This window comes from Squalius cephalus (genome assembly GCF_949319135.1).
Source record: "Squalius cephalus genome assembly, chromosome: 21".
NCBI lineage: Eukaryota > Metazoa > Chordata > Actinopteri > Cypriniformes > Leuciscidae > Squalius > Squalius cephalus.
In genome coordinates, this window is record NC_137142.1 from 28,973,970 (window position 1) to 28,986,452 (window position 12,483).

General features: G+C 39.3%; 1 protein-coding gene across 4 annotated transcripts in view; it reads right to left on the reverse strand.

Moving 5' to 3' along the window:
* The window catches only part of dlg5a (discs, large homolog 5a), a 62,748-nt gene that overhangs the window by 20,969 nt on the left and 29,296 nt on the right, over window positions 1-12,483 (reverse strand). For all 4 annotated transcript variants that reach the window (XR_013819581.1, XM_079855916.1, XM_079855915.1 and 1 more), the window contains exons 7-17: window positions 11,037-11,349; window positions 9,926-10,156; window positions 8,215-8,399; window positions 8,008-8,133; window positions 6,313-6,445; window positions 5,124-5,251; window positions 4,840-5,015; window positions 4,621-4,724; window positions 3,107-3,199; window positions 1,016-1,894; window positions 149-269 (exon numbers count right to left, since the gene is read on the reverse strand). Coding sequence is in view for 3 of the 4 variants with exons in the window: in XM_079855916.1 (XP_079712042.1) it covers window positions 149-269; window positions 1,016-1,894; window positions 3,107-3,199; window positions 4,621-4,724; window positions 4,840-5,015; window positions 5,124-5,251; window positions 6,313-6,445; window positions 8,008-8,133; window positions 8,215-8,399; window positions 9,926-10,156; window positions 11,037-11,349 (2,489 nt within the window). In the remaining variant the exon portion in view is untranslated. The remainder of the gene's footprint in view (window positions 1-148; window positions 270-1,015; window positions 1,895-3,106; window positions 3,200-4,620; window positions 4,725-4,839; window positions 5,016-5,123; window positions 5,252-6,312; window positions 6,446-8,007; window positions 8,134-8,214; window positions 8,400-9,925; window positions 10,157-11,036; window positions 11,350-12,483) is intronic.

The following is a 12,483-nucleotide window of genomic DNA, read 5'->3' on the forward strand; positions in this document are numbered from 1 at the left end:
ATTTTGTAGGACGCCTTGATCAGAATAAAGATGAACTGTGCTCCACAGAGCAACTGTAGATGGAGAGCATGTAGAAAATGTTGTTAAAGAGATACATTGAAATGCACCATGGGTGGCTTGGGTTGTGATTAGGGCAGGTGTAACTCACTGGGAGGCAGGGTTCCATTGTAAGCTGTTGGCACGAAACCCACACTGTGTCTATGAGGTCGGTTAGGAGAGGAACGCAGTATTTCCCTCTGCTCCAGAGAGTCACCATCATTTGAATAACTCTGCCAAACACCCACACACACACACACACACACACACAATATTAGATAATGCAGTATTCAGTTCTATAGAAAGTTATAAATGTTTCTACATATTATAGAATATCCTAATAAATGACTGGTTGGCTAATAAAATATACTCAACATTTTTCACTCTTTACATCATATTCAAAATATTGACGTATTTGCTACTACAATCACTATATGGATATTTTTCTTACAAAAACCCTTCGCTTCACTTCAGAAGGCATTTATTAACCCACTGGAGTCGTATGGATTACTTCTGGATGGATGTGCTTTTTAGAGCTTCAAAAACGCGTGCACTATTCAATGCCATTACAAAGCTTAAAAGAGCCAGGATATTATTTAATATAACTCTGATTGTGTTTGGCTGAAAGAAGAAAGTCATATACACCTAGGATGGTGAGTAAATTATGGGATAGTTTTAGTTTTTGGGTGAAATATTCTACATTTCTGACTCAATACATATCATGTATTAAAATATATTTTTTAGTTAGTGGAAAATACTAGATTATATTACTATAATTAGCCAATTATAAAACATTCATATTAATAAAAGAACGCTAAGCTAGTCTTCTGCACATCATCATCATTGTGTGTCAGCACTTCTAATGTTCTCTTCCCCTCTCTCTTTCTTCCTGGTGCAGTGGGAGATCAATCTCAGGCTGCGAGGCTAATTAAAACTGGGACGGCTGGCTGTGTCAAGCCCAGCGGATCTATAAATTCACCTGGAAGCTCTGGAGAGCAATGGTCTGAGGAGTCATCCTGCGCCTGAGGGCCGGGGCCGATTTGGGCCTTGGACGCTTCACTTCTGGTTCCTCGGGCCGCATTCGACCAATGTCCTCCTCGCAGGACTTCCTGGAGCTCAAGACCTTGCCCTCGCGCCCCACCTCGGTGAAGTACAGGTTACCGTTGCGGTCCTCCTGCTTGGGTTCGGAGATAGAGATTGTGGTGATGGTGGACTCTGAGGTGGAGCTTCCCTGATGTTTGTGCTTGAACTTGAAGGAGTCGCTTCGTGTGGGTGGAGTTGGAGGTGTTGGGGCGGAGTCTGCTTTCAAAGGTTGAGGCGAATGGTAGTCCGTCTTCGAGGGTGTATCTTGCCTTTTGAAGGCATCGGCTTCAAAGATGGACTTCCTTTGCTTGGGTGACCTGTAGATGGAGAGTTGCGCCGGGCTGTCAGTTGACATGGAAACACCCACCACCATTTTAGGCCAAGTGCCGCCACTGTGTTTCTTCTCTAGGGTGGTTTCCAGGGTAACGCATTCGGGGCCGACTGACTCGGAGCGGGTATAGCAGACCTCCTGAAAGGCACTGCCGCTGTAGCGGGCCAGTCCCAGCTCTGAAGCGGGTCGGAGTGTGTTAGGGTGCAATGTGGCGATTGGGAAGACCTTCCTTTCGGAATAACCACTTTCCTCTGCGTCTGTCCTGGTCTTTCTTCTCTCGCCGCCCGCATCCCCACTATAAATGTCCGTCTGAGTGGAACTGTTGTGTTTGAGGTTTCTGCTGTTTCGTGAATGAACATCTGACAGGTGGATTCTGCCGTTAGATTTTTCGGCCTCCCTCAGGCTCTCAAAGATGTTCTGCCCCGATGTGCTCCGAGGAAAGAACTGTTAATGGACAGGTTCAGCATGACTGGCATAGTTAAAACACCACAACATCAATAATACAAACATTCAGAGGTACAGTACATAACCTACATAATAACTGGCTACACGAGTATTTCTGGATTTCTGGCTTCAAGAAAATGGATTGGTTTAGCGATGTTCATTGCGATGGTAACTTGCACTACATACCTAACCTGATCCAGAACAAGTTTTCATTCTGAATAAGAGATTGCAAACCAAAACTGGACCAATTGGATGCAAGCAAGATGACAAATGACATATAGATGATGAAATAAAGTCACTCCCAATTCACTCTCAACTTTTAAAATTCCTAAACTTACATTTTCATTTAAACTCTTTGTGAACCTATATGAACTATTAATTAAATAAATTTAGTCGATTCACTTGTATTAATTTAGTCTGATCTTTTCTGCTACCTTCTCAAACTTTAGGCCTGCCTTGTAGGAAATGCATTTAAACTCATGATATTTTTCAGAACAGTCTCTTAATCTTCAGTAGAGAAGTGAATTGTGCCGACTCTCTAGGAAGAAGCGAATCAAACTGACGCTCTTCATGCGTCACGTGATTGGCTGTCACACTTTCAGGTGCACATGCTCAAGATGTGTTAGGTTTTCTCAACTCTAAACCAACTCTGAAACTCAAGAGTTTGTTCAGCTAGCTTTGTGTAACAGGCCACAGGTCTGTTAGAGTTATTTCATCCAATAACAAATTTACTCATTGCCAAGCTCCACCCCAATTCATGTTCTTCATATTTATTTGGGAATGAGGGAATTTGGGAATCCACAGAATTTGTTTAAAGTTATAAAATGCTGTGTTTATGCTTTCAGGGAACCTTGTGTAACTATGTTTGAGAAATTATGTCAATACAAAAAAAAAAGTGTATTTTTAGAATTTTTTTGTGTAAAATTCAGTTCAAAACTATTTAAATGCTATCTTAACGGTTAGTATTAGTCAGTAACTTGGCATTACGCAGGGGCTTAGCAAAGGCTCAACTGATTACTGAAAGCAGTAATGAGAACAACTACAAACTAGCCTAATTTCCAAACCTGACTTCCTCAGTAACGCTTCAGAGTTGGTATTCTAACTTAGACACAGCTGTCTCAAATACGACTTGGAATAAATGTCACGGCAGCATCTTGGCATTTGGTAATGAGAGCGGCACACACGCTCAGACAGCAGTGAAAGAACAATCACCTTCATGAGGGAGAGAGCGAGCGAGTCCCTGCCGCCCCTCAGCAGAGCCTCACATTCACTCAGAGATTTGTTATCCAGAGCGATCCCATTTATCTAGGGAAGAAGAAATTTAGGTCAGCGCTTCACCAAAGAAAAGTGCCAGCAGACTTTTCAATCCTTATATTTTCAAACTCAGAAATGACTTCGGAAACTTAAGAACAGAGACAGTTGATGCCTGGTGAATGAAAAGATGGTGAACTTTTAAGATCTCCAGTTCAGATAAATCCTTCCATCTTTTTAAACGTAAAGGGATTGTTCACTCAGAAATAAAAATTCTGTCATTTTTTACTAACCCTCAAGTCCTTCCAAACCTAAATGTGCACTATATTTCAAAGTACCGAACTTGTTATTCATCAAAAATAGCTCTCAAATCAAATATGGTGCTATTAGACATCAGGTTTGATGTCGGCAACACAAAAGAACCAATCGCGTCCAATTTCAAAAGGCATTTGTGAGATTTTGTAGTACATACAAATAATGTAGTCCATTTGAGCACTAAACATAAGTGTTATTAGTAGATTTTTTTTTAGTCTATCAGTGTTATTGCTAAACTATTAAAATATATTTTGTTAATTGAAATAAAGATGAAATAAAATATAAATACAGAAAATTGAAACAAAGAAAATTTTGAAATGTTGCCTTGAACTAAAACTGTATTTATTTTTTTATTTTTTACAAAATTACAACCTTTTAGAAATATTTTTAAAACAAAACCTAATAAATGTCAAAAGCACATAAAATTAATAAAATCAAATTGTAAATTGAAAACATAAATATAAAAAGCTAATTGAGAATATGAATAAAAACTAACTCAAATTAAGCTATCGTATGGCTATGGCAAACTTTTATGATACCTCTGTTGGTGTTTTTGTGTCATTTTGAAGTTCACAAGTTTGAAGTTTACTTTAATTATATGGAAAAAGGCAGCCAGTACATTCATCAAAGTTTCTCTTTTTGTGCTTATGTTTCCTAAATGGCAAACCATGCAGGTTTACAACAATAGGATTGCGAGTAAACCATGACACAGTTTTCATTTTTGAGTGAACTATTCGTTTCATGATAAGATCCAGCAAATGTAGTCGCACTATTGATTGAGCCATCTGACATGGCCGATAATGGAGCCAAAAGGTTACAGATATCAACTACCTATTATCTAGCATGCGAGTTAAAGTAACACCTGATCTGTTCTCAGGATTAACATCCGTGTTACTTATCACCAGAGTGGCAGCTATCGCTTAGCACATCACCTGTCTTATATTCAGTCACCTCCATTTAGGGAGTGGAGTGGATTTGATTGGCAGTTCGTCAAATGAGCCCCCATGCATTTAAGATAAGTAACTGGATTAAAAATGTGCTTCAGTTAGGAGATTGTGATGAGAGCTAAGGTCATACTTTTATAAGAGCAAAATGTATCCTTGACATCAGCGATCTTCCTTCAATTTGAGAAAGGATCGCATGACTGCTTGATGACTTACGGCAATGAGGCGGTCTCCAATGGTAAGAGATCCCTCTCTGGCAGCTGGACTGCCCGGTGCGATAGCAGCCACGTACACGCCACCCTCAAGAGTGATACCAGCGTCTGGGAGGGTGCAGACCAAAATTAAAGGTCATTAATAAGAAAATAAATGAAATTAGCCATAGAAACGGTCAAATGAGTTGGGGAAGATGTGGGAAGTTACACAAGTAAGTGATACCTTTGTGTCCGATGAGATTAATGTGGATAGGAGTAACCAGTCTTCCTCCTAAAGATTTTCTCCTGCGAACGACCATATTGATTAGCCCGCCTCCGTTAAGTACGGCTTTGATGACCTGCTTCCTGTCTTTGTGAGTCAGGTCCACATCATTTATCTTCAGCAGCCAATCATTCACCCTATTGAGAGAGAGGCACAGACGGTCAGGACAAAACTATAAGCAGGGAAATGACTGTAGAATCATTCCAGCGGGCATTATCTGAAAAACACTCAATATCTCAATTCACCTCAATCTTCCATCCGCGATACTTCCTTTGTCCACCCTGGTCACAAATATCCCACAATCCCCTGGTAAATATGGATCATTCACCCCCTCTGCAATATCAAACCCCATTGCCTTCAAATCCATGTCGTCCTGTTGGGAGGATATTGATGGAGAGACAGGTGAGACCTCTCCACATGGAGAAAAAATTAACTAAAATGAAGTAAAGTGATGTGAATGAGCATCCTGGAACAACAGTTAAAAAAAAAAACAAACAGAAACAAAACAATTATAGGTTATACCTTTCTGACAAATATTTCCTTTGCAGTCATTTGTATTTGCTGGGTTAGTATTTTTAATGAATCATTCACACAAATTGGTGAACAACATAATTTAAAACTCCGGACCGACAAAAAATAAAAAAGGCTTTTCTAGGAATCAGCAGTTTAAATTGTTTCATAAAATTCTTATCTTAGAAAAGAAATGCATGTTATTTAGGTAGCAATGTTTTGAAACAACACCAATGTTTGTGGTGACATCCTAAACTGTAAAGTGACTGTACGATTTAAACAAGTTTTGACAGATTTATGAGACATCATACGGAGGGAGGTAAGAAGAAAAGATTAAAGACAGTCAGTTTCCTTTAGTTCCCTACCACCCAAAAACTCTGTGAGTCGCGTGAATGGCCTATTTCAATAATCAAAAAGGCTAAGACTTTGCAAGTATGAACCAGTTCGACAGATTCATTGAAAATAATCAATGACAAAGAATGCTTCTCTCAAAAATATAACATTTGTAGTTTTGTTCTAAATGAGAGTAATATATAGCTAAAAACACTTTAAGAATAAACCAACAAAAATGTGTATTCCCAACAGAAATTTTGGCTGCACTTTATATTACAATAGATGCACTTATAATGTACTGCCAAATAAATCACTGAGTAGTATAAGCTAACTACATGGGTTAAGGTTAGGTTCAGTGTTAGCACCTATATATTACCCAGTTATTGTAATTACTGGTAATTAATTGGCAAGTACATAATATGTACATGCAAAACAGGCCTGTAAAATAAAGTCCTACTGAAATTGTCTTGCTTTTTCCAGGCCTGGAAAACATATTCCCAGATATGTTCCCTAACTATAATCTACCTTTAAGATCACAATATTTCCCTTCATCCCTTTTAGCTGTAGTGCTTTGGATTCCTGCATTCTTACCCGATCCTTCTCAAACTCCACCACCTCAGTCTCCCACTCTAATGAGTCTGTGTCTATGGCTGAATCATGGGAGCTGTGAGCCATTAGATGGCAAAAACGCGCCTCCTTTTCCAACTGGCTCTCCATCTTCTCCCTTTGTTGGTAGAGAGCACAAAACAAGACAGACTATTTTCTCTCTCATCTCTCCAAACAGTCATCTAATTCATCTCACGCCCACAAAAACCAACACAAAATAGAATGTCAAATGTCAACAGTCTTTGTGAAGATCATCACTTTGTTTAAAAAGCTGCTGATGCAAGACTGGGAAAGCCTCTGTCCTACGGGCCAGTTGGATAATACGGCTTGGCATCAGGGCATCTTTTGGCACAGTTTGTGCAATCTAGAAACACCTGTGCTAAATGGAGATGTTATAAAAGCAGCATCAAGGTCACACCTCAAAACTGGGTAGAACAAAACAGGATCAAGTAGTCGGGGAATACTATGATTCATAGACTCAGAGGGAGGAAAGCCTGGAGGGCATCAGTGGCGTAAGAAAAGAAGTCTAGTGCAAGAGGGTGGGGGTGCTCTGGAGTTTTAATGGTGATGGAATAACCACTAGGGGGCGTTTGAAGCAAGAATTTGATATGACGCACACTGCGTCCCAATTCGCATACTATCCGTCCTAAATAGTATTCGAAATTGGAAATGTCCCAAATCGTAGTATGTTGAAATGAGTATTCCAAAGACACCCGGATGGTCTACTTTTTTCCGGTTAGAATCTGATGTGCAGATCCGTGCACACTCTAATGGCTAATATTGCCCACAACGGTGTTGGACGAGGATTCGATTAATACAACAAACACGAATAAAGTGTTAAAAAACTACAAACTTGATGGATGTGCGAGTCCGAAGGTTAAGTAGAGAGGTTTAGATAAAGGGTTTGAGTGATTAATCAGTATCTAACCTGACAAAAAGATATTTATTTAATGTTACCCACATTATATTTCATCTGCAACAGCATTGTGAACTTTTGTAATGTATCATTATGCAAATTGCAAACACATGAGGAGAGTCTCCGCATTAAAAACCCACGACTGGCAGATCAACGTGCTACTATTTCTCTCCGAAACGGCAGGAAATTAAATTGAATGTGGAGGATTTTAACTGTGACAAGATGATAGACAGGGCAGTTTAAACGGTGACAGGATGCGTGTAACTAAGCGACAGAGCTGTCCGTTAAAGACGCCGTTATGGTGAAGTAGTATGTCCCAAAGCTTACATACTATTCTTCTACACACTCAAAAGTATGTACTTTTTCTTCACAAAAACAGTACATACTTTCAGGGTATAGTATAAGTAGGTGAATTGGGACACAGCGTGAGCCTTGTAACCAATTAACAGACCCTTAATTAATTCCACCAGGACCATGAATCATTTGCCATAAATGAATATGATTGGCCATTATAAGTGTGAAATGATCTGCTGCTTGTCAGTTAAAACAAAAACAAAAAAAACACTGATAGTCATCATTATTTTACCTATCAATTATTTATTTATTTAATGTTATTTTGCATTATGATGTTATTTATTTATGTTATTTATTAATTTACGCATTCATATTTACAAGAGGTTGGGTGTAAATGTAATCAAATGCCTCACATTATCGGTATATTATCTGTCAAAAACTGACTGAGAGATTGGCAGAAAAGTGTTTACTTGAGCTCTTTAAGTTCCCTTGCCGCATCGTTCCGCTGTTTCCTCATGTCGTCAAGATTACGCAGGGCATCAGCCAGATCGCTGACGGCACGGTCTCTCTCTCTGCGCAGGTTATCACACAACGTCCTGCCAAAACACAGCAAACACGCTTTCAAGCATCAGCACCAACAGTTGCTTATTTTAGATAAACTCAATGTCAAACGCTACCGTATGCTCTCTCTCTCAGCAACAATCTTGTCTCTTTCCTGAAAGGCCCAATCTCTGCGACACTTGGCCACCTCCGCCTCCTGCACGGCCTCCTTCAGCTCCTGAGACATGGCCTCACACTGCTTCCTCAACACATCAATCTCCTTATTGGCACGCTCCATGTCCAGCGTAGCAGAGTCTTGTTTCTGTAGCAAAAACATCCATGATGAATATGACTGCAAGGTAATTTCATCCCCCAAATTAAGACATCTGTAAAGTCATATTAGTGAAATGAGTTATATAAGCTTCACCAGGGAGGTGAAAATAGCAACTTTGAGCATTACAGCTGTTCTAGAGAAGCTAGAGAGACCTCTAGTGGACTTTAGCAGCACTGCTGCTTCAGCTTCAAGCTAACTGAACAAATCAGCTTTGGAGGTTTTCTACTGGAATAATCCAATGGCTCACAGCTTATGAGATTTTTATAAGCTTTGTGGTTTGAAGTGTTTGTTTGTGTGTGAATACTGGTGTGAAAAATCAAGACAGGCAGGAACAAAGGTGAGGATGTCCCTAAGACATTTCTGCTCATAGAACAGCAGGTAACAGCAGTGACAGCGGTTAAATATCTCAAATTAAAACCTGAATCATAATGGTAAAATACAATATAAAATATCACACTTGTTTTTGAGTCATGGTGCAGCAGAAACACAAGTTACTCTGAATCTAATACATAATCTGTTAAAATGGGTTGTTTAAATAGTTAAGGGTGCTGATACTACCATTCAAGAGTTTGGGGTTGTTAACATATTAATGCATTGAAAAGAAGTCTCTTATGCTCACAGAGTCTGCCTTTATTCAATCAAAAATACAGTCAAAACAGTAAATTGTCAAATATTACTACAATTTAAAATTTCTATTATAATATATTTTAAAGTGTAATTTATTCTTGTGATGCCAAAGCTGACTTTTCAGCATCATTACTCCAGTCTTCAGTGTCACATGATCCTTTTAATCCCTTTAATTTTGGCATTTAAGAAACATTTATTATAATAATTAATGCTGAAAACAGTTGTGCTGCTTAATATTTCTTGGAAACCGTGATACCAAACTTTTGAATGGTAGTGTATCATATTTATAGATTTCAACCATAGAATTTTTTCATAGAAGTAAACAGTCAAACATAGAAACACTTCATTACAAATGTTGAATCTGAAGATTAGAGAAAGAGAGAAGAGAGAGATAAAGGAGAGAGAGAGGGTGCCTAAGGTCCTGTGTGTGTGTGTGTGTGTGTGTGTGTGTGTGTGTGTGTGTGTGTGTGTGTGTGTGTGTGTGTGTGTGTGTGTGTGTGTGACAGTTGAGATTCAAATTCAAGAACATTCCGTCAAATTAAGTCTATTGGATTTTTTTGCCTGCTTTTCCGTCCGCTGTGTTGAACATCGTAGGTCCGATTGCTTATAAAAGTAAGAGCACACCTCTCCTCAAGCCGGTCGATTTGACACCTCATTCATGGGTGTATAACAAACGATGCAGGACGAGTTATGGAAAGCACCACTAAAAATAAATTACCTCACTATAAACATTTCCATGATTAATTTTACTTCCATTTATCATAGTCTTTTTGGGCCTGGAAAATTCCCTACATCTTCCAGGTTTTCCATAGAAGACTGGATGTAGCTTCAGAATATGAAATAAAAAAATGTAATAAATGTCATTAATGTGACCATGTTGTAAGCACCTGTCTGGCCTGATAGTATTCCCGTAGTAACTGGTCTCTCTGGATGATGGCTTCTGTTCTCTCTTTCCTGGCCACATCTCTTTCCTCCCGCACAGTCTCGATGTCTTTACAGGCCTGACTCAGCTCTTTCTGGGCCTCCGCTTTGTCCTTCACCTCATGGCAGTATTTTTCCAGCAGCTCGTTTCTCTCACAGATGGCACGGTCTCGATCCACCAGCGATGAATTTAGCTCCTACAAAAAGACACCAACGTCAGCGACAGTTATACGCTATTGATTTAAAGTGCTTTTTCAAAACGACATGTTATATTCACTGGCCACCTAGCACAAACTTGGGAACAGAAAGGTGATTTACAGAACAGAAAGCATATTATAACAAGGCCCAGTTCAACTTAATCTTGAATACTGTATATACAGGGATACAGTGACTGCTGACCGTAAAGATTGTGTGCATTTTGGGATATTGCATTAAAAAAAAACACTGAATGGAAAATCCAAGATGCGCATAAATTCAAAATATGTTCATAAAAAACAAATATTCTCAATGGAGGCGGATGTTGTTGTTTTTTTTTATCCAATAAGAGGACGAGCATAAACTATGATAGAAACATTTAGCAAATAAATCCCTCAATGCACATCTAATAATTAACGTGACTTTGCCTCAACAGTGGATGTGATTGGATAACCGGACTAACCAGCAGACCAATTTCATTGCACGGCTTCTCAAATGCTGGTTTGATCATTTTGAAATGCCTGAGCCAAAGTCTGTCATCAGAATGATTTGGGATAATGGCCTCCCAGAAGCGTCTCACACGATTGCATTCCCAAACATCAGGCATCCGACGCAAGATAACATGACAGTGTTTATTGCATTTCATCTGCACGCTCTGAGAAGCAAGTCATTTATAATGTAGGAAAAAAGAGCCACAGTGGCTTACCCCCATTGCAACAACTTCCATTTTTATTACAGATATTTTGCACCAAATTCCTAGGAAGTGACAATTTTATTCTCTTGAACACATGGGATGGAAACGCTGCTTTAGTCGCAAATGTTTTATGATATTCGCAGCTTTGAATGGAAACATAGCTAATATGTATGTCTGACATCAGTTACCTGTCGGAGAGCTTCCAGCTCCTCACTGGCCACCACCCTCTCAGAGGAGGTGTTTTTGAGCCGGGCCTCGGCCGCTTCCAGCTCCGTCTGCAGCTTGTCCACCTCTTTAATGACCTGGTCCCTCTCGCTCATGATCAGTCTGTATTCATTAAACACAGAATCCCGCTCCTCCTTGTACTTCTCTCCATCCTTCACCGCCTTCAGCTGGAAGTTCTTGTAGCGCGTCACCTCCGACTGAAGTCTCTCCATCTCTCTCTGCAGCTCCTTGTTCTGTGCTGAGGCCTTATTCAGCTCCTGCTGCATGGAGTCAAATCTGATGGGGTTCAAATCAAACAGGTCAATTAATTAGGAATTATTTTGATCAATGAATGATTTTATTATTATAATGCTTAAGTACCACTTTTATAAGCGGGGCTTGTTAATTGATGAACTGAATTGAAAGATTGGCAGAAAGATCATTGACTGTACTGACCGATCAGACGTCAGGACCATAATTATACGTTTTATGTGAAGGATATAAACAATGTACGCATCCTGTATAAAATGTATGACAATATACACTACCCAGACAACAACAATAAAAAAAAATAAAAAATAAAAAAAAGAGTCACTATAGGCAAATGGTTAAATGATTAGCTCATTATTGCAGTGATTATGTTTCTGTTATATGTTTGGCAACAGTTCTTCTAACCCTAAAATAGAAGTAAATGTTGTGATGTTATTTTCATCAAGAGGTGCATCACGTTTTGGTCAAGATCTTGTATTGTCAATGCAAGAGTCCAGCACTCTGTAAAGTCTCCTCCAGCACATCCCAAAGACTTTCAATGAATTTAAGGGTTGTATTCAAGAGGTGCCAATTCATGTGTGAAAATGATTCTTCATGCTCCCTCCCAACCATTCTTTTACAATTTGAGCCTGATGAATCTTGACATTGTCATCCTGGAATATGGCCATGATGTGTCTCCCTACGAGGTTGTTTAAAGGAGAACTCCGGTCATTTTTTTGTAAATTTGGAGTGCTGTCAATACAGAGAACAACGACAAAAATCTGTGTTGCCTACACCGTGTTATCCTCTTTTTAAAATTTGCACCCTGTTGACTTAAATGGGGCCAGTTTTAAACCTGCTTTTAGCCTCTTAACATCCTTGATGTGTCATTACAAGTGCCCAGCCATGTGAGTGATTCCTTCAGAGTGAACACGGTGAATCTGACTGCAGTAGATGTGAAAGATATGGATAAAAATTATGTTTATTCAGCCAGCGCAAATACCTGTATTTACTTCCCGTTTTCGGTCGAAGACCACAGTAGTCGATTGTCGAGTTCACGCGCGTGATCATAGGTAACTAAGCAATAGTGGAGAACTCGACAATCAACTACTTTGGACTACGACCGAAAACAGGATGTAAATACAGGTATTTGCGCTGGCTGAATAAACATAATTTTTATAC